Source organism: Homarus americanus, unplaced genomic scaffold, assembly GCF_018991925.1.
Source record: "Homarus americanus isolate GMGI-L3 unplaced genomic scaffold, GMGI_Hamer_2.0 scaffold367, whole genome shotgun sequence".
In the NCBI taxonomy this organism is placed as follows: domain Eukaryota; kingdom Metazoa; phylum Arthropoda; class Malacostraca; order Decapoda; family Nephropidae; genus Homarus; species Homarus americanus.
The window spans coordinates 4,273,405-4,295,288 of record NW_024743709.1 but is presented as its reverse complement, the minus strand read 5'-3'; the positions used below and the strand labels follow the sequence as shown (position 1 = coordinate 4,295,288).

General features: G+C 36.0%; 1 protein-coding gene across 3 annotated transcripts in view; it reads left to right on the top strand.

Moving 5' to 3' along the window:
• The first annotated feature begins 2,667 nt into the window (after positions 1-2,667).
• The window catches only part of LOC121877246 (calcium permeable stress-gated cation channel 1-like), a 32,965-nt gene continuing 13,748 nt past the window's right edge, over positions 2,668-21,884 (top strand). For 2 of the 3 annotated variants that reach the window (XM_042382893.1, XM_042382895.1), the window contains exons 1-12: positions 2,668-2,735; positions 6,111-6,347; positions 8,242-8,324; positions 12,295-12,327; positions 13,459-13,596; positions 14,362-14,553; positions 15,202-15,387; positions 15,562-15,642; positions 15,991-16,117; positions 17,672-17,931; positions 19,770-19,920; positions 21,225-21,418. In XM_042382893.1, coding sequence (XP_042238827.1) covers positions 6,111-6,347; positions 8,242-8,324; positions 12,295-12,327; positions 13,459-13,596; positions 14,362-14,553; positions 15,202-15,387; positions 15,562-15,642; positions 15,991-16,117; positions 17,672-17,931; positions 19,770-19,920; positions 21,225-21,418 — 1,682 coding nt within the window. In that variant the 5' untranslated portion in view covers positions 2,668-2,735. The remainder of the gene's footprint in view (positions 2,736-6,110; positions 6,348-8,241; positions 8,325-12,294; positions 12,328-13,458; positions 13,597-14,361; positions 14,554-15,201; positions 15,388-15,561; positions 15,643-15,990; positions 16,118-17,671; positions 17,932-19,769; positions 19,921-21,224; positions 21,419-21,884) is intronic. The other variant, XM_042382894.1, reaches the window with a different exon arrangement.

Sequence of the window (21,884 nt, the reverse complement as noted above, 5' to 3'; positions counted from 1 at the left end):
ACACACTCCCACAACAAAGTCGACTCCTTCACACTTTAATGTCAATAAAACTAAGAAAAGAACGACTGGTCAAAATTATACTGGTTTCTAATCACCGAGAACAGCCTCGCGGCCATTGACCCTCACACTGTACTTCCTGTTTTAAGGTTTTATTTCAAAATGCATTAAAAAACTGAAGATGTTACTACCATAAAGAGGCCTGTTTAGTTTTCGTCTAGTAATTCGATTTTGAGTGCTAAATTTGTGTCATTTGTTTCATAAATGATATGCCTGACGTTGTACACTCCTCCATACAAATGTTTGCTGATGACGCCAATTTATTTCGGGAAATCAAGAACCAAGCGGACTGTGAAGAGCTGCAGAAGGATCTCTGTGAGTTCCAAGAATGATCGAAGAAATGGCTGCTGAGATTGTCACGAAGTGTAAGAGGATACACCTGGGACGTTCCAACGGTAAGGAAGCGTATCATATGTCCCAACGGGATGAAGAAACTGCACTATTTGAGACTGAATGTGAGAAGGACCTAGGTGTGTATGTTGACAAAGAGCTGAAGTTCTCGGGCCATTGCGAGTAGAAGGTAAATCAGGCAAATAAATTATTGGGTCTTATAAGAAGGTCGTTCAGATATTTAGACGGTCCGTCCCTCGTAACGATCTTCAAGAGTGAAGTGCTTCCCCATCTGGAATACTGTCAACCCGTCTAGTCCCCGAGATATGCCAGGGACTGTCAGTTGGTTGAAAATGTTCATAGGAGGGCCACCAGACTGGTTTCTGCACTTCGGCACCTCAACTACCCTGAGAGATTGGAGCGCCTGAACCTGCCTAGCTTATACTACAGACGGGCAAGGGGCGACCTAATTGAGGTGTATAAGCATCTCAAGGGGCACTACTCAGTCGAGTGTCCTTACTTGGAGCTGGCGGACGCTCGCCCACAAGGGGTCACAGCTCAAGATTGAAGAAGCCTTTAGTCCAGAAAACTGTGTGAGAGTTGTGAACTCTTGAAACAATCTACCGGAAAGTGTTGTGACGGCACCGAGTGTGAGCTCTTTCAAGACCAGACTTGACCAACACTGGAGCAGGTTCAGGTACATTCAGGAGCCGGTGCATGCTCAGTACTTGCTAACAGTGCGTAACAGAGACGTGACCGATCGCCCAAGCGGCTAACGAGCCGATCAGTGGTGAAGAGGAAAAAAGTAAAAGTAAAGAACTATATTCTGTTTCACGCCTACAATAGTTATATGAACTGTACACAAAGTTTGTGAGTTCATCTGTTCTATAAATAATTAATACAGTTATTTTACCTTCACTTCACATTGAGAAAGACCGGTTTTATATAAGATTACCCCAAAATACAAATGATGACTGCAAGCATTATAACGATCGATAGGCACGGCAAGATCGGTGAAAAAAGGCCTCAACTAAGTGCATTGGTTTGGGCAAGATTCTAATACTGTACACTGTACAGTGTTAGAATCCTTGGTTTGGATTACTGTATAATAGCCACAGTGCAGTAATTAGGAGTACAGAATGTTTTTCGAACAATTGTTTTCATTTTTCATCATGATGTCTAAGTTCACTTGCTCGTACAATTGTGCTGGGTCAGCATATTAAATACACTTCGTTAACAGTAAATATTGAATCTCCAGTTGGTTATCGTAGAAAAAAACTACTACGGATAGGATATGGAGAGTACATTCCCGAAGAAAATTTATAAGAGAAACAGTAGGCAGCTACCAAACAGGGAGGTACTACCGCCTGGGAATATATTGGAAGCATAATGTGTTGTCTAATGGTAGACCCTGCTGCCATATGGCATCACGAAAATTGTGACCAAGTCCCAGGTTGCTGATCTGACTTTCTGCCTCATTTACACACAATTGCAGGGTCTCAATTGTTTCTCATACTATTGACAACACAATATACATATATTGTTTCTCACTAATGATCTTTTTTTTAATTTCTTTATGGTTCCTTATTATTATTATTATTATTATTATTATTTTTATTATTATTATTGCAGTGTTTTCAGTATTGTTATTGTTATCATTATTATTTTATTTTTATTTTTGTATTTTTTATTATAAATTTTACTTATCTGAATTATTATTATTATTATTATTATTATTATTATTATTATTATTATTATTATTATTATTATTATTATTATTATTGTTATTGTTATTACGTTTTCACCCCCGGGCCCTGATGTGGGTCGGTGACCTGTGTCCGGGTGAGCTAATACCCGTAAAAAAAAAATCAGGCTCCTAGAGAAGGGCGTACAACCTACACACCCCTGCCATACAGTCTTTGCCCTCCATCACCATTTCTTTTACAGACGATAATACTAAAGTTTGTACCACTACTATTTTTCTTATATCTAGAGTTTAAAAATTATGATATAATTGATAATTTAATGTTCAATAGTAGTGGTTTTAGCTTACACTGAGAAAATCATCAGTCACATAATAACACGACTTTTGCGATTTCCTATAGCGAACCTACTTACTTATTAGTGTCCAAAATGGAATTTATTGTTGGACCATTAAATCACTTGTTTTTTTTTATATTCGTTGATGTAAATGACATACAAATCTCGACAGACTGGATATTAAGCAATACTGTTTAAAATTGTACTAAGTGAAATTCAGAAAAAAAATTATTGGAACATGTCAGGTGAATCAGCTGGTGGGGCTGGAGGTTCAGTGTGTTGATAGAGGAGTGTTACGTCAGGTGTAGGTAGGTGCCTTCCAGATGGTTCCTTTATTATTCTTGTATTCCTCATAATGGTAAGTTTTTATTGCCAAAATGCTGTCAGTGTATGTTTACTGTTAATTGGTGGAACTGCAAGGTCTTTCTTCGAGTGTTATAGGTATCTGAAAAGATGTATTTTCATAAGACCTTTGGTGAATTGCTATTGACAGTCAACACACTTTAACAAAACTTAAGACTTAATATTGTACAGAGTAACATTTTTATATATAATTAGTGAAAACTTATATGGTATTGGAATGTCGGTATGTGAAATTTAGACGGTATATGCTGTGTACCCCACAGTCTATCCTGGGTAATTGACATTTATTTTGTGAACTGAACAAGTTTGTGGACAGATGCTGCTCCTTAATGGGCATATAAAGGAATTGGTCGATTTCGTTCAGTTTTTCTACATGTTCTGGTCAAGCTGGAACACCTAGCCCCAGTGGTATTAGTCACCACGTAATGCTTTCCTTCAGATTTAACTGTTACTTGGGTCATGACAAAAGCAAGCCAAGGTTCAAATATTACAAGGGGCAATTATGATGAGGGAGGAAAGTAGGGTTATTTACTGGCCAGACTCAATGAGATATAAAAACGCAGACACTGCGCTGAATGTCATAGCCAATGCAGTGAATCATTTGATCGATAAATATATGGTAAAATTTTAGTTTCGGTGATCCATGTATTGAGACATCTACAAAAACCAGTGATTTCAGACAGATATGAAGGTTCAAATCATTCAAAAACCATGGGGAAAATATAGTCTGGATAACTAACCGTTTAATATATAGGATTAACCCGCCAGGGCTGCATAGCGCCGATGCAGGTGTATCATCTCATGTCCAGAAAATGCCTCAAATTTCGCCATATCATGAGAAGTTCCAAATGTCCATATGTATATATATATATATATACTTAAAAAATGAAGAAAATTTGATCTGAGAATCTTGCGGCAGCCCTCGTGGTTGAGATGCCAACTCATTAACATTATTTTTTCATTATTTAACCAAATACCTTTATGCGAACATTGGGAAATTTCTCATGATTTTAAACAACAATGATTAGTTTATTATTATAAAAATTCTACCTTTGGATTGTTTAATATTAATCCTGACAGTAATACAGCCGAAAATAGATCCACCAATCACCTATACATACAGCCTTACTTTACCAGGTATTGCCAGGTAAAATTTCCAGTACAAGACTCAGGGTGGGATCGCTGGATCTTTGGCTGACTGTGCCTATTTGGTGCTGTGTATAAATTTGCATTAACGGTGGAACCTGTAGTGAACTATCCATTTGAAAGACAGATTTTTTTTGCTCAGTTGATTATAACCTCAAAAGAAAGATAAGCTTCTGTAGATATTTGAAGCAGCATGATTTGAACTGATAGAAGTCATAAGACAGGAAAATCAGTTTGTGGCTTGGAGTTCCACAGATCACTAGTCTGGGATATAAATGAGTGTTGGTAGGTAGAGATTTTGATGAATTTAATTAGAGAAAAGTCATGGGGTGTCCCAGGTGCTCATGTGGGCTGATTTAGGGTCTATGGTGGTGGCACTATCAAGTGTAGCTCGTCAGAATACTAACAGGAAATATCTATGAAACGGAGAAACAGTGATATAATCCAACAAATGTACAATCCTTGAGGGTTTTTGTTAATTGTTTTGATGGCTTTATGCTGCAGCACCAAATTGACAAATTGAAATGCCCCAACACACATCCAGCATATTGGTGTTGCAAAGTTATTCTAAGCATTTAAGCTATTCCAGACATTTACCAAAAATTTTATTATATATTAGGTGGATTTAGATGACATGGAATGTGGATTTTCTGAAAAATTCTACTTTCAGATGTGCAAACAACAGTAACCCTTCCACTTATCAGATTCAATGAAAGTTAAGTGTATGGTTCAGATACTTTTACTGTATTGGTAGGGCTCAGACACGAGTGGGAGATGTGTTCCTTACCATCAGTGGTGATTCCTTCCTGTGGTTCCAACTAGTGATCTACACATCCACACTGTCCTAATATGATTTTTTTTTCTGACTGGAAGCAAGTACCAAAGATCTTACTTATGATAAGTTATAGGCAGACGACTGGAAAGAGAACTTCATTCAACATCCTACACAAGGATCACAGAACCTTTCACCTTCAGGGACCAGATCAGTACTATAGACTAAAGTCAACTTAAGAGGTGGGATGGGTTGAGTGGTAGCAGATGGCCAGCGATGAAATTCGGTCCGACTAATTACCCAAATGTACCCAAATATAGCCGGAATGAAGTCAAATAATGGTCCTAGATGAATAAATCAGACTGCTAATCACTTCTCGGCTAGTATTTGGTGTCACAAAGTCACAAAAAATTGGAAAACTTGCTTTAATCTGAGTTAATAGATCGTGTGCATGTACCGACGGAGCGAGGAATTACCCAAATGTAGCCAAATGTAGCCGCAATGAAGTCAAATGATGGTCGGACAAGTGTAATTCGGGCTGTAAATCACTTCTCGATTATTATTTGGTGTCATAAAGTCAAAAAAAATTGGTTAACTTAATTTAATCTGAGTTGTGTTGTGTTAGGTTAGGTTAGATTAGGTTTGGTACATGCATTTGATCTATTAACTTAGATTAAATTAAGTTTACCAATTTTTTGTGACTTCGTGACACCAAATACTAGTCGAGGTTAGGTTAGGTACATGCACTCGATCTATTAACTCAGATTAAATTAAGTTTACCAATTTTTTGTGACTTTGTGACACCAAATACTAGTCGAGAAGTGATTGGCAGTCCAATTTATTCATCTAGGACCATTATTTGACTTCATTGCGACTGCATTTGGGTACATTTGGGTAATTCCTCGCTCCGTCGGTACATGCACGCTATCTATTAACTCAGATTAAAGTAAGTTTTCCAATTTTTTGTGACTTTGTGACACCAAATACTAGTCGAGAAGTGATTGGCAGTCCTATTTATTCATCTAGGACCATTATTTGATTTCATTCCGGGTACATTTGGGTAATTAGTCGGACCCATGAAATTTACTCCTAAAAAAATATTTATGGTAGTTGTTAATGTTGCGACTAATTCTTGTACAGTATTTTCGTATAAGCCTGCATACAAGCAATATTATGCTTGTATTTATTTTAAATACATACCATATTTCATGAGGTGTATCAAGTGCCATTTTATGGGAAAGTGAGCCATGGTGGGAATGCTTTTTCAAGAAGGCATGTTATTCATTAAGTTGGTCCTCATTGTGTACATGTCTGCAAGTGCATGCAACGTATTCAGGGCTATAAACAATAAAGTCAAATGTACATTGATGAACATATCACTAAGAGAGGAAGGTACTTACAGATGGATGCTACCGTACCAATGTCATACCCAACTGTGTATGCACCAATGGGAACTGATGACTTAGATGACCTTCAGGATACAACTGTGTATGCATCATCTGATGACCTAGATGACCTCCAGGAAGCAGTGGACAAAAAAGCCTGCAATCAGTATGTCATCCAAAACAAGACTCACTTGTTTTATGGAGGATATGAAGGAATTCCTGAGAATTTGTTAATCAACTTTCTAGGATGGATTGTGAGTATCTTTATTCATTAGAAGTATAATTTTTAGTTTGCATCATTATCATTACTTTATAGGTATTTGTGACTTTCAAGTCTTCTAAAGTAAACTACTGTTTTGTACTGTGCTTCTGATTATTTGAAATTATTAAATAAATGTTCAAGGCCATGAGGCCCATTTTTGAGACTTAACAATTACTGCATAAGGCTCTTGATACGAGTTTGCGTGTGTATACTGTATATTCAATCAGCTATCAATTTGATATTTTGATATTGCCGCTGAGAAATTCTGTAAATCAGAGTTCGTTTGCTATTAATGGTAAATTATCACATTATCTTGAACTGTAATCAACAGGCAGTTTACTTGTATGGTATGGTAGTAATAATTGTATTCTAGGTATGTAATTTTTAACCTTTTCGATTATAGGGGTCAATACGGCCTTAAACCCCCTATTAGAGGTACTGTACTGTATCATATTTTACCTGGATGTACTTGGATTATACTGTAGTGTTTAATTTCCATGTTATATTACCCTATTATGTCCCTCCTTTATTTCTTATTGGTATTTCTCATTTAATATTTATGCTGATATATGAGCATATATTTTTTTTCTGGTTTCATTGTTAAAATACTGTACTGTAATTACAGTATTACACTGAAATTTGCAGAAAATGTACTGTACTTTGAAGCACCCTAATTTCCCATTTGTGTGAAATGGTATCCTTCCAATTTTAGGTATACCCTGTATGATTATTCAGTCCATTGTTATCCACATTATAATTACAGTACTATTGTTATTATAATCACTCTCATATAACCTCAATATTCACTCCTCTCACCACAACAGTAACAATCATATGAACCACCACCACCATATCCCCCCCACATCACCTCAATACTCACTGCAACACACACTAAAAAAGATAGTGGGAATAAGAATAGTGGGATATCAGAGCGTTTCACCAATGACACAGAACAGTATTTCCTAAGGATGTACCTGTACAGTCGGCCAAAGATCCAGTGACTTCACCCTGGGTCACGTACACGCAATTTTACCTGGCAATACTTGGTAAAGTAAGGCTGTGTGTAACGGTGATTGTGATTGGTGGATCTATTTTCGACTGTATCACTGTCAGGATAAATATTAAACAAACCAAAGGTATAATTTTTATAATAATAAACTACTCATCATTATTTTAGATCATTAGAATTTTCCAAATGTTCATATATGTGTCCCTTATGATGATGATGATTATTTCTGTTTCTGTACCTTCATTCATCTCTACTCTCTTCCTTGTCATCCAAATCTTTGTCAGACAAAAGAGATGCTAATTTGTCTACTGTATCCTCAGTGCTCATCTTTGGTACGTAAAACTGGGTAGCGTCTGCGTAAATTGATTTACTCGGTGTTATGTGCTTCCATTAAAGCAACAAAATCAGAAGTGTAGATAATTAAAACCATTGGAGCTAAGAATGAATCCTGTTCTACTCCAAACTGCAGAGGGGCATGTTGGTTTGTAAATCAGCAGAAACTGATGTGATAGGAGAAAGAACTCCCTTTTATGACTGAAGAGGATACAGAGTAAGATACAGGGAACTAATGAACTAGAGTTGATTCTTTTGACTGTGAACCTGAATCTTCACTGGGCTTTGATCCAAACCACTGGTTCTTATAACTCCAGGTGTGATTGAAAGCCTATTGTAGTACATTTCCATTTGGATAGTGTAACCTGTCTTTGAAGGTCACGGAGAGGGTGTTTAATGGTAGCACACTGTTCTCACAGGTCATTTGCTTAACCCTCTCATTTATTAAATGGGATTCCACATTTCATTCCTTTATTATTCACATATTTTTGCAGATCAGTGTGGGGTGATATTACTTATTCTCTCTCTTTCTCTCTCTCTCCAGTTGCTTCTAATCCTATTCACTGTACTAAGAAAGAAGGCTTGGAATTATGGACGATTGGCATTAGTTCAGAAGTATGAGAGCAGGTAAGTACCTATTTAGTGATGGCAATTTTTGCAGTGAGCTTCTTTTTTATTTACCTTTTGAATGTGTCTGCTATTGATTCACTGTATTTTTTCAATATTTCCACATTTTTGCTCTTGAAGTATTGTACAGCACTTGATCAGTTGTAACTAGTTAATAAATGTAGTCTACTGTATTACCATAGCTGTGATATTGGATAATTTTATGTTACATATTTAAGTATGGTGTTTTTAGTTTGGAATTTATTATCTTCCCTATGTTAATACTTGATGAGTTATATGGTAATTAATATTTTTTTATATTGTGACATACAGTACAGTACATGACGTGCACGTGTGCAATGCAGGTTGTATACACTGAATCATATAGAAAGACTTGCACATCCCCATAAATCCTGGTTTTGCACACCCTGTAGCAGTAGGAGCATTAAGCATGTTGGTTAAACTGTCATGCAAGTGTATTACTGTACTGTTTCTTTTTTTCTTTTTTCACTTAAAGAACTAAATATGTTACTGTGCAAGCAAAATCAGCATCCCAAACTTTTATCTGGAAGATTAAATGACCCGGGTAGTGAAGCATTAGATTGGGTTATGTTGGATTGGCTTAGGTTGGGATGGGCCGGACATCCAGGAAGTAACTGAATGCATGAATGAGGAAAGATCATAATGCCGAGTAAATGGGGGATAGCACGGTGCCGAGTGTTGAAGGCAAGACGTGTGTTACGAGCCCACGGCCTTGCCGGCGGTACACAGGATGCCAATTCCACCGAACATGACCCGTTAAAGTACCTGTAAAAGAGAGAAAGTGAAGCAACATTGCGGCGAAGAGAAAGGGAAGAAAGATTGTCAACTAAAGGAGGAGAGTTAATAAGATGAAATGTATGCATAATAACAGACACAAACAATGGGAGGGAAGATAATGAGTATTTACTAGATGTGACGGAGGGGGGGCGGCAAGGCAATCTCGCTTTGGACTTGTTTTTATTATTGATTCTTTATTATGTTCTCGTATGATCAGCCTCTTATGGTGTGCAATTCATCATAAATAATATATTATTTTCAATAATAGAAAATATTAGATATATAATCTGTAATTTGATCTGAAAATAAATGATAAGATGTATTGGAAGGTATCACTTTCCTGACTCTCACTACCTTCTACGACATTTCAGGCTCATAAAAAATTTCTTTAAGACAGAAACCATTTATGTATTCTGAGGAGAAATGAAAGAAACAAGGTACTGTATCAAGATGAAAATGTGGATTTGGGTCGTGACAGTGCTGTCAGTAATTGTCCCTGTCCATGAACTGCACTTTACAAACAGATACAGTCAACCCTCACATTACGCGGTCCCGCATTCCGCGGTTCACCGTTAACGCGGTGCCCTGCCGGAACCTAACATGCTCACATTCCGCGGTCGTGAACCCCATTACGCGGAGAGCGGCTGGCAAGCCGCGCCATTTTTGGATCCAAACCTCCCGCCATCCGCCATGTTGTGTAAGAGGCGCGAAAATGGTGCGCACAAGGTCGCCCAGCCATCAAAACATTACCAGTTCTTCACCCGCCACCCACTACAGCCGGCCCAAGTCAGTGATAGTGATAATTATAGTGAGGATATGGACTTATATGAACTTTGGGGGGTTTGACAAAGAGGCCCTGCAAGCCTCTGTGGTGGATAGTGATACAATTGATACAAGTGATACAGGTGAGGGCCAATAATCTGCCCTCTGCCTCGGAACCAACCGCCCATCCCCGTGTGCCCAGCCATCTTTTCTACTAATGTAAGTGTTAAAAAACCTAATATTATTGATATTTCTCTTAATTATTAATTGTGTGTGCATGCCATCATAAAGTTAAGATAATATTTTTACTACAACATAGTTGTGTGTCGTCAAAAAGTGGAGTTTGGGGATCGGCCTGGACTCCATTTCAATTAATCCCATATGTTATGTTGTTCACTTTACGCGTTCCTCACTTTACGCGGTACCCTCCGGGTTACATTAACCGCGTAATGTGAGACCCAACTGTATTCTTAGTTTCTTGTATTTCTTTCAGTAATCCTAAAGAACAGGTTTATGGGCATGGAGCATCAACATACAGTCGTGGCAAAAAAAAAAATATATATCCAATATACTATAGGACTAGGCGTGTGCGTGTGTGTCTGTGTCTGTTCTGGGCAGCCGAAACGGCACAATAATTTTTCATCAAACTTGGTGGAAAAATCGCAAAAAATTCGTAGAGTGGAACAAACCTGGTCCCGTGTCGATGGTTTCTTTAGGAAGGCATCAGTTAATTTTATTTTAGATGGAAAACGATGCAAGTCTACGGACTTGGCACACCCTAATTGACCATGCAAGTCAACGGACTTGGCACATTTACGCGTTTGATCATTTACGCTGTGCCTTGCCAGAATGAAATGCTTTAATTACGCTGTAAATTTGGCCATTGACGCGGGTGAAGTATAATTTTTTTCCTGTATTTACTGAAGATATTTGTTTTAGCTCATAAAATTCATACAAATTACCCAGCCAGAATATAATTTACATTGCTGGAATTCTTATAAGATTGTGATTATTTTAAATATAAACATCATAAAATTTGCATTAGACATACAAATTTTAGATTAAATGTAAGAATTTTGATTAGAAAGAGCAAAAATTTTATCTTTTGTGCAAAATATATGACATTTATATTCAAAATATTCCTCATAGAGGGAGGAGCCAGCTAGTGTGGGAAGAAGGGGGGGGGGAGTTGAGTCCATTATTTGAATGGACATTAACCTGCGACTGTATTTCTCTTAAATACTAATTGTGTGTGCAAACTATCATAAAATTAAGATGTTATTTTTACTACAACGTACGTACTGTGTCGGGAAGAGTGGAGTTTGGGGGTCGGCCCAGTCTCTATTTCAATTAATCTCATATGTTCTGTTATTTCATTTACGCGTTTATTGTTTTACGCGGGCCTCCACGGGTTCAATTGACTGCTTAAATGCAAACTCCACTGTAAAATATACATACAGCATATATATATATATATATATATATATATATATATATATATATATATATATATATATATATATATATATATATATATATATATATATATATATATATATATATATATATATATATATATATTCACAGTGGTGTTATGCCATTGTTTTTCCACAATGATTTTGCAACCAAAATCATTGGCACTACTCCAGTCTCATGCACTTGGAACACCTCATGCTGGTGTTGATGATACTGTACATGCCTATGCTGTACACATGTAACACATAGAGAAGCATTTCTATCTACCTTTCCTGGTTTCTTTCCTCCTGGCTGTTAAACACTTCTCCTACACTGATGATTACTATCACTTTCATGAGGGACAAAAGGCACTGATCATTCATTTACAATCGCTGTCGTCTTAGGGTTATGAAGGAAAAGGCTAGAATAGGTTGTATGAATGTGATACAGTATAGGCATGGGCAGAACATTTTTTAGAAAGGAAATTATGATTGCAGTACTGTAGTTGTTTTGTAGACATAATAGCAGTGGCACATATCGGTTGTAATTTTGATTGTAGGAATTCTGCAAATATTGATAAATGTGAAACTGAATTATGTGTGTTGTAGCTGGATGGAGTGTATATTCTATGGTAGTTTAATTAAAAGTAAAGTGGTATTTCTGTACTACTCAATACTTAAAATATTAATGTACTGTACTGTAGACTTATTTCTGTATGTCCTGTTGCAAAGTTCTGTATGACATTCAATGCGGAGTACAGTATTTTCAAAGCAAGTAAAGAATGCTATTTCATGGAATGCTTAGCTGTATTTTTTTAATTTGGTTGTAGCTTAAAGTGCTTAATTATTAGCTTTTCAAATTGTTTTATTTCTTTTGCATGCTGTTAGCTCAATGGAATTTTTCAGCCCTTTATGATTACTGTATATCCACAATTTGTTTGCTTTTCTCATTTCAGGACAAAGCATCTTGGCTTCAGTCAGTACAATGTGTAGGTTCCTAGTATGTTTTCCTCTTCTGTTATTCTTTAAATTTTGGTTATAGTACTGTACTGTATCATAGCAATCCTTATAGTTTTAATCTTTACCACCCCACATGTATACTGGATATGCAGTATGTATGTATTTTTCAAGCACTCAATATACAGCTAGTAATGGGAAAGTGGCCAGGGTTTGTGGTAATATACAGAGTGCTTCGGGTGAGTGGAAATAGAGATAGTGATGTAGAAAAGAGTGTTAAGGGAGTTGTTGATACTAGGAAACAGATAAAATACCTGGTAGTCCAAAAAGAGTAAAAAATCCTAAGTATACTGTACTTGGAGATGAGGTAATGGAGAAGATAAAGGGGTTGTTAGACTAAAAGTTTGTGGATAGACAACTGAGGTAGAAGTTGAATTAAATAATGCATGAACTGTATACCTAACCTAACCTACTGAGCAGAAGAGAGAAAGGTAGCAAATTAGTAAGGAGAAATGTATAAAAAAAAATTAGTTGAGAGGAAAGAGACTTGCTAAAAGATACAAAGGTGGGAGTGAAGGAGAGGCTAAAGTTGGGAGGAGTGTACATGGAGAGAGAAATAAGAATAGGTAGAGAAGTGAGACAGCACTATTTTCACCAATTGTGCTGTAAAAAAAATTTCTTGAAACCTGCTGGTATTTTATTTTTAACCATTGAATGAACACTAGAGAAATAAACAGAATTAGTAATGAAATAAAAGTGTTGAATGGATAGAGGTATCAAGGTTTGCTTGCTTTGACTCATGCTCTTCCTAACATTGATGCTAGAATATGTAACAGTTAAGGATTTTTAATGTATGAAGGAAAATTTGGAGTAAGTCAGTTATTTTTCAGACTGTATTATATATTTCTGTGCTTATGTACCTGTCCATTGAATAAATGCTCAATTGATACATTTTTTCTTGTTTACATTTTAAAACTGTGAAGATAAGGATGCGAACTTGGCCATGTACTGTATCATGAGATTACAGTAATTGCAAGGCTTTACCAGTACCATTATTCTTTGAAACAGTGGAAATTAGGAATCAAAACATACATTCAGTACATCATCTTATGTCTTGATTAAACAAGTATTACATACAATGCCCAACTTGGCATATTTTTCAGGTGGACACAAATCTTCTATGGGAAAGAGACTGACATGGGAAAAGTGGCAGGGGAGGCTGACTCTGTGTCCTCCCTGGAGTTCAACATGCACATAGACAAGGGTTTGTTCTCGTGGATCCTGGCATTGTTCAAAATCAAGTAAGTAATTTATGATAGAGAATGAGTATTGTTAGCTTCCTATTTCCTAGGATTGGATTGTGATAGACATGTAGGTAACAGTGAGCAGATTGTATGTACTGTGTACATTTTTTGCTCTAATATCTGTTATTGACTGTTACTTTATCATAGATTTGGTTATTATTGTCTCCCCTAACAGCACTGTGATTAATTCATCAGAGGTTAGGTAGTGTACTTAAAAATATGAACTGTACTAGCAAATCATATCAACCATGGTGTTGTAGGTACTGTGCAGTATATATACCCCTGGGGATTTATATTTCACACCTGGTCAAATCTGAAAGAAAACCCTCTGAAAATTTAAGAAAGCAATGGCATAAAGTGATCATTGACAACTTGCTGGATGATGATGGCCAGAGGCTACTACTGTTCTTGCCTCTGTGACACTGGTCTCTACCTTGAGCCATGCTTTGAGCATTGCCACAGATTAAACCTTTACCAAAGTGTGGTGGAATTGTGTAAATTGTGTATATAATACATAAACTTACCAGTATGTATATATAAATAAGAAGAAAATCCACATATTACTGTAATTATAAGTGTATAAATATGAATGTACACATTCGTGCAGAGGTGCCAAAGTTGATAAGGTGCCAACATCATTCCAGAGTGATATTATTCCTTGCATGATTATACAATATTTTGTATTTATTTATGCAAGAGTGTTTTATAATATGAATTGCAAGACAGGAATATGTTGAGTGGTCATAAATGTTTAATCTGCAGAGATGAACAGATTTTGACGAAGAGTGGAAGAGATGCCATCAGTTACCTGTCCTTTCAGCGTCACATAATTGTATACATGATGATAGTGTGTGTCATCAGTATTGTCATTGTTCTACCGATCAACTTTCAAGGAACACTTGCGGGTGATGAGAAGGAATTCGGCCACACCACCTTGGCCAACCTTAGTCCTCGGTGAGTAAGAAATTTATTATATTTTTGTATACAGTATTGTGAAACCTGTTACTGAAATGCATCAGAAAGCTATGATATCGTGTATTTCTTTACCCATATTCTTGACCATTCCTGATCATTACTTTCTGAACCACCCACTCATTTCTTTACATCAGTTATGCAGAATCTTATAATTGCTGTGTTTCTTCAAATACAATACAATACCCTTAAATTTTCTTATCTAATTCCAGAATTTGCACTATATTTTTTCTCCATGCTATTTTCACAAGAAAACCTAGGATTCCAAAAATTCCATTGATCATGTCAGAATTCTTTTAAAGTATACAAGCTTCATAGGAACCATAGAAATGTTTAATACTGTACGTACTCTCAGGTTACATAATAACATGCAACACTTTATTATGGAAGTGGAGCTTTAAATTTCTTTACCTTTTCTTTACATAAATTTTTGATGTAGCCATCATTAGTATTTCAGCTTATGACTTGTATTTGTTTACTGAAGTAATTTTTCTTCATTTTTGGATGAAGATGTTAGGCCTGGTATCCTTTTGTGATACTTTTAAGTACTAAAACTAGTGGGCTAGTGGGATTTACAGCACATATTCATAACTCTGTTTTGGTACATGACATTTTATTATGTACCCTCAGATCTCGATTGATGTGGGTACATGTTACCCTGGCCTTCCTTTTCTTGCCTCTTGGAATCTTGTTCACGCGAAGATTTTCTAAGAAACTTGAACTTCGTGAAGTCACAACCAGTGTCTCTCGCACACTCATGATTACAAGGGTACCACGGAGATCTTGTCACAAGGACACAATTTTAAAACATTTCCAGTAAGTCGACAGTAACTCTGCTTGTTTAATGTTTCTAGGTTTAATAACCCATTTGTTTGATACTTTAGATATGATAATTTATAGCTTAATTTTTAATATTGTTTTGTACTTCAGTTGGCAATTTTCTTCTCATTCCAGTGCTGTGGTGTCAAATATCCATTTACTTATTTTCAGAGAGGCCTATCCTGAAATTGAGGTCCACGATGTCCAGTTTGCATATGATATTAGATCCCTCATCGCCTATGATAAGGAGAGGTAATATGAATATATTTTTACATCTTTGAAAATGTTGAAATTTTTACATTTTTATCTGCCCTGTACTCTACTACTGGTATATTTTCAAACTAAATTAAATGTTTTTTTTTTTTTTTTCACATTTTTGTAATGCTTTTTTGTAAAGATTTCTTTTATTTTTAGAGAGAGAATTAATGTTATCATATAATGTGGATAATGTCAGAATGTAATTAAAGAAGATAGGCATGACTCACCAGACAGGGAAAGTTGTGAGGGTGTAATTTGCTGTTTTCTGTCCAGGATAGGGCAGTGTTTTGGAAGTTCCTGGACAGAGAACACCTTGTTTAAAAAATATTTATTTACTTTTAGGGAAGTGGCCCTGAATGCAAAGCTGTTCTGTGAGGCATACCTGAAAGAAACAAATAGACGCCTTGATATGAGACCATATAGATGTGGAGTTATCTGTGGCTGCTGTGACATATTTGGTTGTCCAACTGTAAGTTGTATACTGTATTAAGAATATGTTGTGCTTATTTTGAAATAAGAGATTCCTTTGTTTATGGTATTAATAGACATAAGAGAAATAAAACATAACTGAAGATAAGTAAGTTTGGAAATAAAGAAAAAGGTAGAGGATGTGGTGTGAATAAACAAAGCTTAGGGTTGCTTACTTCTGTATATTATACTTTGAGTTTTGTAAAAAAAAAATACATGTGTATAATTTTGTTAACACATGAAAATTTACAGCTAGATATTAAATTGATGAAATATATCAATTACATATTTTTAATTTATGACCGTGTTGGTCAAGCTCTGGGAGTGTCCGTCTGGGACCTGATGGTCTCTAGGTAGACCCAGAGTTTGAAAAAAAAGTGGGAATAGCAGTCTAAGTCTTGATGGCTTCTATCCCAAAACCACAATACTGTACATAATTCATTCTGTTACAAAGTAAGTGGGTAATCTTTGATTACCTTAAGGAGTAACAACCCTGCCTTGCCAGCTAATAGGATACTTGGAAGTCCTGCATGTAAAATAATGCCCAATTCCCATTGTTAAAGTTGTTTAGTGTAAAACTTGCTTCAAATTTACCTGATGGCAACTGGTATACCGTGCTACATAGTAATCATGGCTATTTATGTAAGCGTAGAAAATGAATCTTAACAAGGTTAGTCCACCAAAGAACCTGTTCTTGGAAAACGTGAAATGAGATTCTTGCTGTGTGCAAGGATTTATTTGTTGTACCTTTTATAGATAGAAGTGTGGTGGTTAAGTGAATACGGCATTCATCTCCTGTTCCAGGGGTTAATGGTTTGATCCCTGGGAAATCCCAGTTCTCCTAGCTGTAAATGTGTACAGTACCTAAATTTACAACTTGGGGAAGTGAATGTGGTCGAGTGTAGTACTGGCCATGCTGCCTTCTTGTGTACCGAAGGTTTAGTATACAGTGTGCTGTATCCACACTGTCACTAATGGGCAGTCATGTGTATGGGACCCACTTTCACAACTAAATATTCTGTATAAATAAATAAGAAATATAAGGATGTGCAGTACTGAACATAAAGAGAAAATTTGTGTGTATGTTGCTAATTTTTGGTCACCCTGCATTAATTGCAGTAGAAATTTTTTTTTTTTTATAAAATTACAGAGAAAAAAATAAATGCAAAAGATTGTACCCTTTAATTATTATTTGTGCAGGGTATTTATAAGCAAAAGTCATTGACAAGATTATCCTTTTCTTTTTCATTCATTTCATGTTACTTAGTGATATTTTCTGAAGTACAGTACAGTATTCAAATGTTTTATTGACTTTATCTACCTCGTCTCACATTTTTTATGTAATGTGTGAAAGGTGTAATATTGTACAGTATACAGTTATGTAATGAGGAAAATTAAACCTTATTTGATATATAGAAGCTTATATTTATGTCTTTTAGAAAGGAATTACTTTCCCAAATTGACATCCTCATTTTTTGAATATTTTTAGGTACATAATGAAGAACATGATGTAACAATGAAATATTGAATGCTGAAAATAGGTTTTGTTGTTTAGGTGGATGCCATTGAATACTATGCAGAAGAAGAAGCTCGCTTGTCCAACCATGTTGAGAATGAGAAAGTCAAAGCTATGCAGCGACCTACAGGTGTAGCATATGTTACATTTGATTCTATTGAAAATGCGAAGAAAGTTATGCTTGATCACAAAACTAAATGTGATTGTTTAAAGATTCCTCCCACTTCCTCTGTATCAGTGGAGCTAAAACCACACAACTGGATCATCAGGGTTGCACCAGCTCCTGAAGATATCTATTGGTGAGTCTAACTCTAGTGATTCTTGTGTGTACAATGAATATTGAAAATAATACTGGTACAGTAGGTAGGAATGTTTTATTGCCTTTGAATTGACAGAAATGTTGAAAATTAAAAGTATGAATATGTAGGTTAGTAAAGGATTGCTTAACCTGTAAATGGTAGCTAAGGATGCCCTTATTTGTGCAAATATTGGAATGCAAGGAACATGAAACATCCTTTGATGTTGACTGCCAACCTTGTAGCTAACTTCCACTGATGATGGCTGCCATTTAAGGGTTAAAGGGGTATTATACTGCAATATAGTTTGGTAAAATTTGGTTTTGAATTAAGCTCGGACTACAAAATAGGTAACTTGAGCCAAGGGGTTTGGCAGTTGAAAGCATTAAGAGCTTTAAATTTCATGAATACAAAATTGCACCAAATGATAGGCTTGTATTGGCCTTGATTGTAGTTGGAAGTACAATACTGCACTGAGTTATGATGAAAGTAAACAGATTTTTTTTAAACAATATCCATGCTGCAGCATCATTCCAGTCTTCTTCTAACAGTCTTCTTCTAATCGACATTGCTTTAGAAAATTCTAATATTCCTAGTGCTAGCACTTGGTGCTTGTCCCACATGATGGTAGAACTAACCCATAAGTTTTGCATTGAGCCCAGTTATAGAAGTTTGACTTGGCAATCAGAGTAATATCAGTCCATCCAGCCATGTCTTTTTCAGCATTTTTAGGGATTACCTCTGGAAATTGTGTAACAGAGTGTATAGGGAAGATTATATGCGGTATTCCCCTTTAAAATGAGGGAGAGTATACGTTGTAAGGATGAATGATTTCCATTAAAATAATCAAGAAGTGAAGGATGGGTTTTTGAAGTAGAATACTGTGCTGGAATGTGAATAGACTGAAAGCATGGGATTGACAAGTAAAATATGACAATGAGTATCTGCATGGGAGATGGCCATTGTTGGTGCATAGAAGACGACTTAGGTTGAGGAAGGAGAATGGACTGCAAGATATGGTATATAAAGACAGTCATGATAAGGAAGTTTTGTTTGAGTTAGGAGATAAAGAATTCATTCCAGTGTCTCCCTCGTGTGTTGTGATAATGGCTGTGTCTTCAGTATATACAGTAGGCTCCTGCTACATCATTGTACCATGTATCTTGATAGGTGCCTCAAGATATAAGTAATTGATATACAGTATGTGTGAACCATAAACTTAGGGAAAACACAGTTGCATTCCAACACTGCAAGATCCATGACACTGGTGGCACTTAGTTGTGAATGATGCAGTTATGTAATATCGTGTCATGTCCACTCTCACTCAGTGGTGCTTATGGATCCAGATTCGAGTTCATTCAATATATATTTCTTGTAATATTCATTGTACAAGCCTTAGAGAATCTGAACCCAAACCTATCATTGATCATACGAGTATGATCTACCAGGGACTGGTCCTGGACCTGTGCATGCTGTATAACTGGCTTTAGTGGCATGGTGTTGCTTTTGTTGTCTGCACATATTGCTGTTATTAATAATTTCCAATTCAGAGCTATTGTACCTAAAATTCAAATTGAAAAGTTATGCCACTTTTACTTAAGCTGGTATGTTTCAAGTGTAAAATGATTTGGGAAGCCTTTAATTTTATGGAGTTGAAAATTATTAAGAATAAGACTTATTGTGATATGTACTGAATATGTAAATTTCATATATTACATAGAGACTTATCAAAGCATGATCAACTGTTATTCTCTTTACACTGTAAAGACTACACTTACATCCTAAGTTAGAAGTAATGTAAGACTACAGCAAGCATTTGTAACATATGATGATTTTTTCAGGGGAAACCTCTCGGTAACGAATCGTCATTGGTGGCTGAAGGCAGTTCTTCTCAATCTTATTCTTTTCGTGGTGTTGTTTTTCCTCACAACACCTTTTGTCCTCATCAATGTTCTCGATATTATCCCCCTCTCTGGAAAACTTCACAACTTGGTAAGAATTCCTGTGCATTTATCTTTAGTGGTTACCTGTCTTAAAGCTGTATGTACAGTACAGGTATTGTAATTGTATTTGTGATGACTATTAAAGCTGGGGAATCTACAGAAGATGTAGTATAAAGGTGCCAATTATTAATTGGACAAAATGAACAGACAAATTTTTGCCAAATATTTTACGTTCCAAGGGATAAAATGGTATAATACATTTTTGCATTGTTGGTTACTTAGTCAGTAATATGTAATGTAGTAAGATAGGATTAAAATTTATCTGTCTGATGGCATTTAGGACACCATGCCATCAAGTTATCACAGCTAACCCATGCAAGCATGGAAAATTGCCATAAAACAATGATGATTATTGTCTCATGGTAAAAACAGAGTTGTTTCATTCCAACAATATTTGACCCAAAAACCCATGGTATAAATTGAGAATGAGCCCCAGTCTGAAGAACTCACCCCAAAACCTAACCTAACAAGATAAAACACAATACTGATGTGATTGTGAAATTTTATACAGTTTGTACTCATCTCAGCTGAAGATGTATGCTGCTTGTGTTAGATTAGCATTGTTGGTACAGAAACTGTAGTGTCTGTACTGGTAAGTGTAATTCATGGCAGAGGATGTGAATGTTACAGTAAAAGCACCACTTGAGGTCATAATTGGTGGTAGGTTGGAGAAATATACAACGTGATGTGGTAAAGAACACTTGTTACACTTTTTAATGAAATGTAACTGCTCTACAGTAATTTTTAAGGTAATACAGTATTTTCAGTCAAAAGGAATTGGATTTTACCAAGTCATCTTCCCCAACATTTAGACCACATCAGTTAAGTGAGGATGATGGACAGCTAAGAAGTAGAAGAGTATGAGAGCAGTTGGTGAGTGTGGTGTTGAGGGGTTCATGAAGATGTTACAGCAGTAAGTGTGACTGAATGTCTGCAAACAAATATAATTTGAATTTGTTTCTGATTCTGGCCACCCTTCAACTTAGTGAGAGAGAGAGCTTGAATTGTGTATGAAGTGTAAGGATGAATGGTATAGAAGTATCACTCATAAATCAGAATAATTTGGATTTTTATTAGATCCTAAGTATTCAGGCAATAAGACAGTTATGATAAACTTGTCTCACGTAACATGAGCCAAGTTATGATAAACTTGTCTCACGTAACATGAGCTAATAAATGGATATATTGTACAGTGTTTTAGCTCTTGGTGCAACTGTAACACCCTGTGTACTTATGAACTGTATGTGGTTGATGATAGAAGGCAATTAATTTTTTTCTTTTCTTTTTCAACAGAGCCCAGTTCTGTCAGAGTTCTTTCCAACCTTGTTTATATGGATCATAGCTGCGCTTATGCCTGTTATTGTGTCTTATTCAGACCAGTTCATGTCCCATTGGACACGTTCTTCAGAGAACCACTCTATCATGAGGAAGACTTTCATCTTCCTTCTTTTCATGGTCATCATATTGCCCTCACTTGGGCTGACCAGGTAAGTCACAAGGTTAAAAAGCTGGCCTTGGTCTCATAAATAACTGAAAGTAATGAGGTAATGAGTACAAAGGTGAAGTTAGCCTTGAGGATTCATAAAGAGAGAAATGTTTAGGATTGCTATAAATATAATGCAGAAAATAGTGTCAAATGAGGTAGAAATTTGTACAAGTTTACGTGTACAGTACTGTACATGTATGTACAGTATACTTGTATATGCACATGTTTATGTGAGTATATTTGTATGTGTGACTATAGGTGGCATTGTAAACCAGAAGATTTTGAGAACTGTTTTAACTGTTTAGTTTAGATAGAAATAAAAAAATTATATTTGACATACAATGTGTTCAGCCTGGACTCCACTGAATTCTTCAGATTATTTTAATTGACCTTGTTGGGATTTCAGCACTTGAAGGTGTGGGGATTGTCAGTAATTATAGAATATTTGCAAGGGGTGTTTTTCTTGT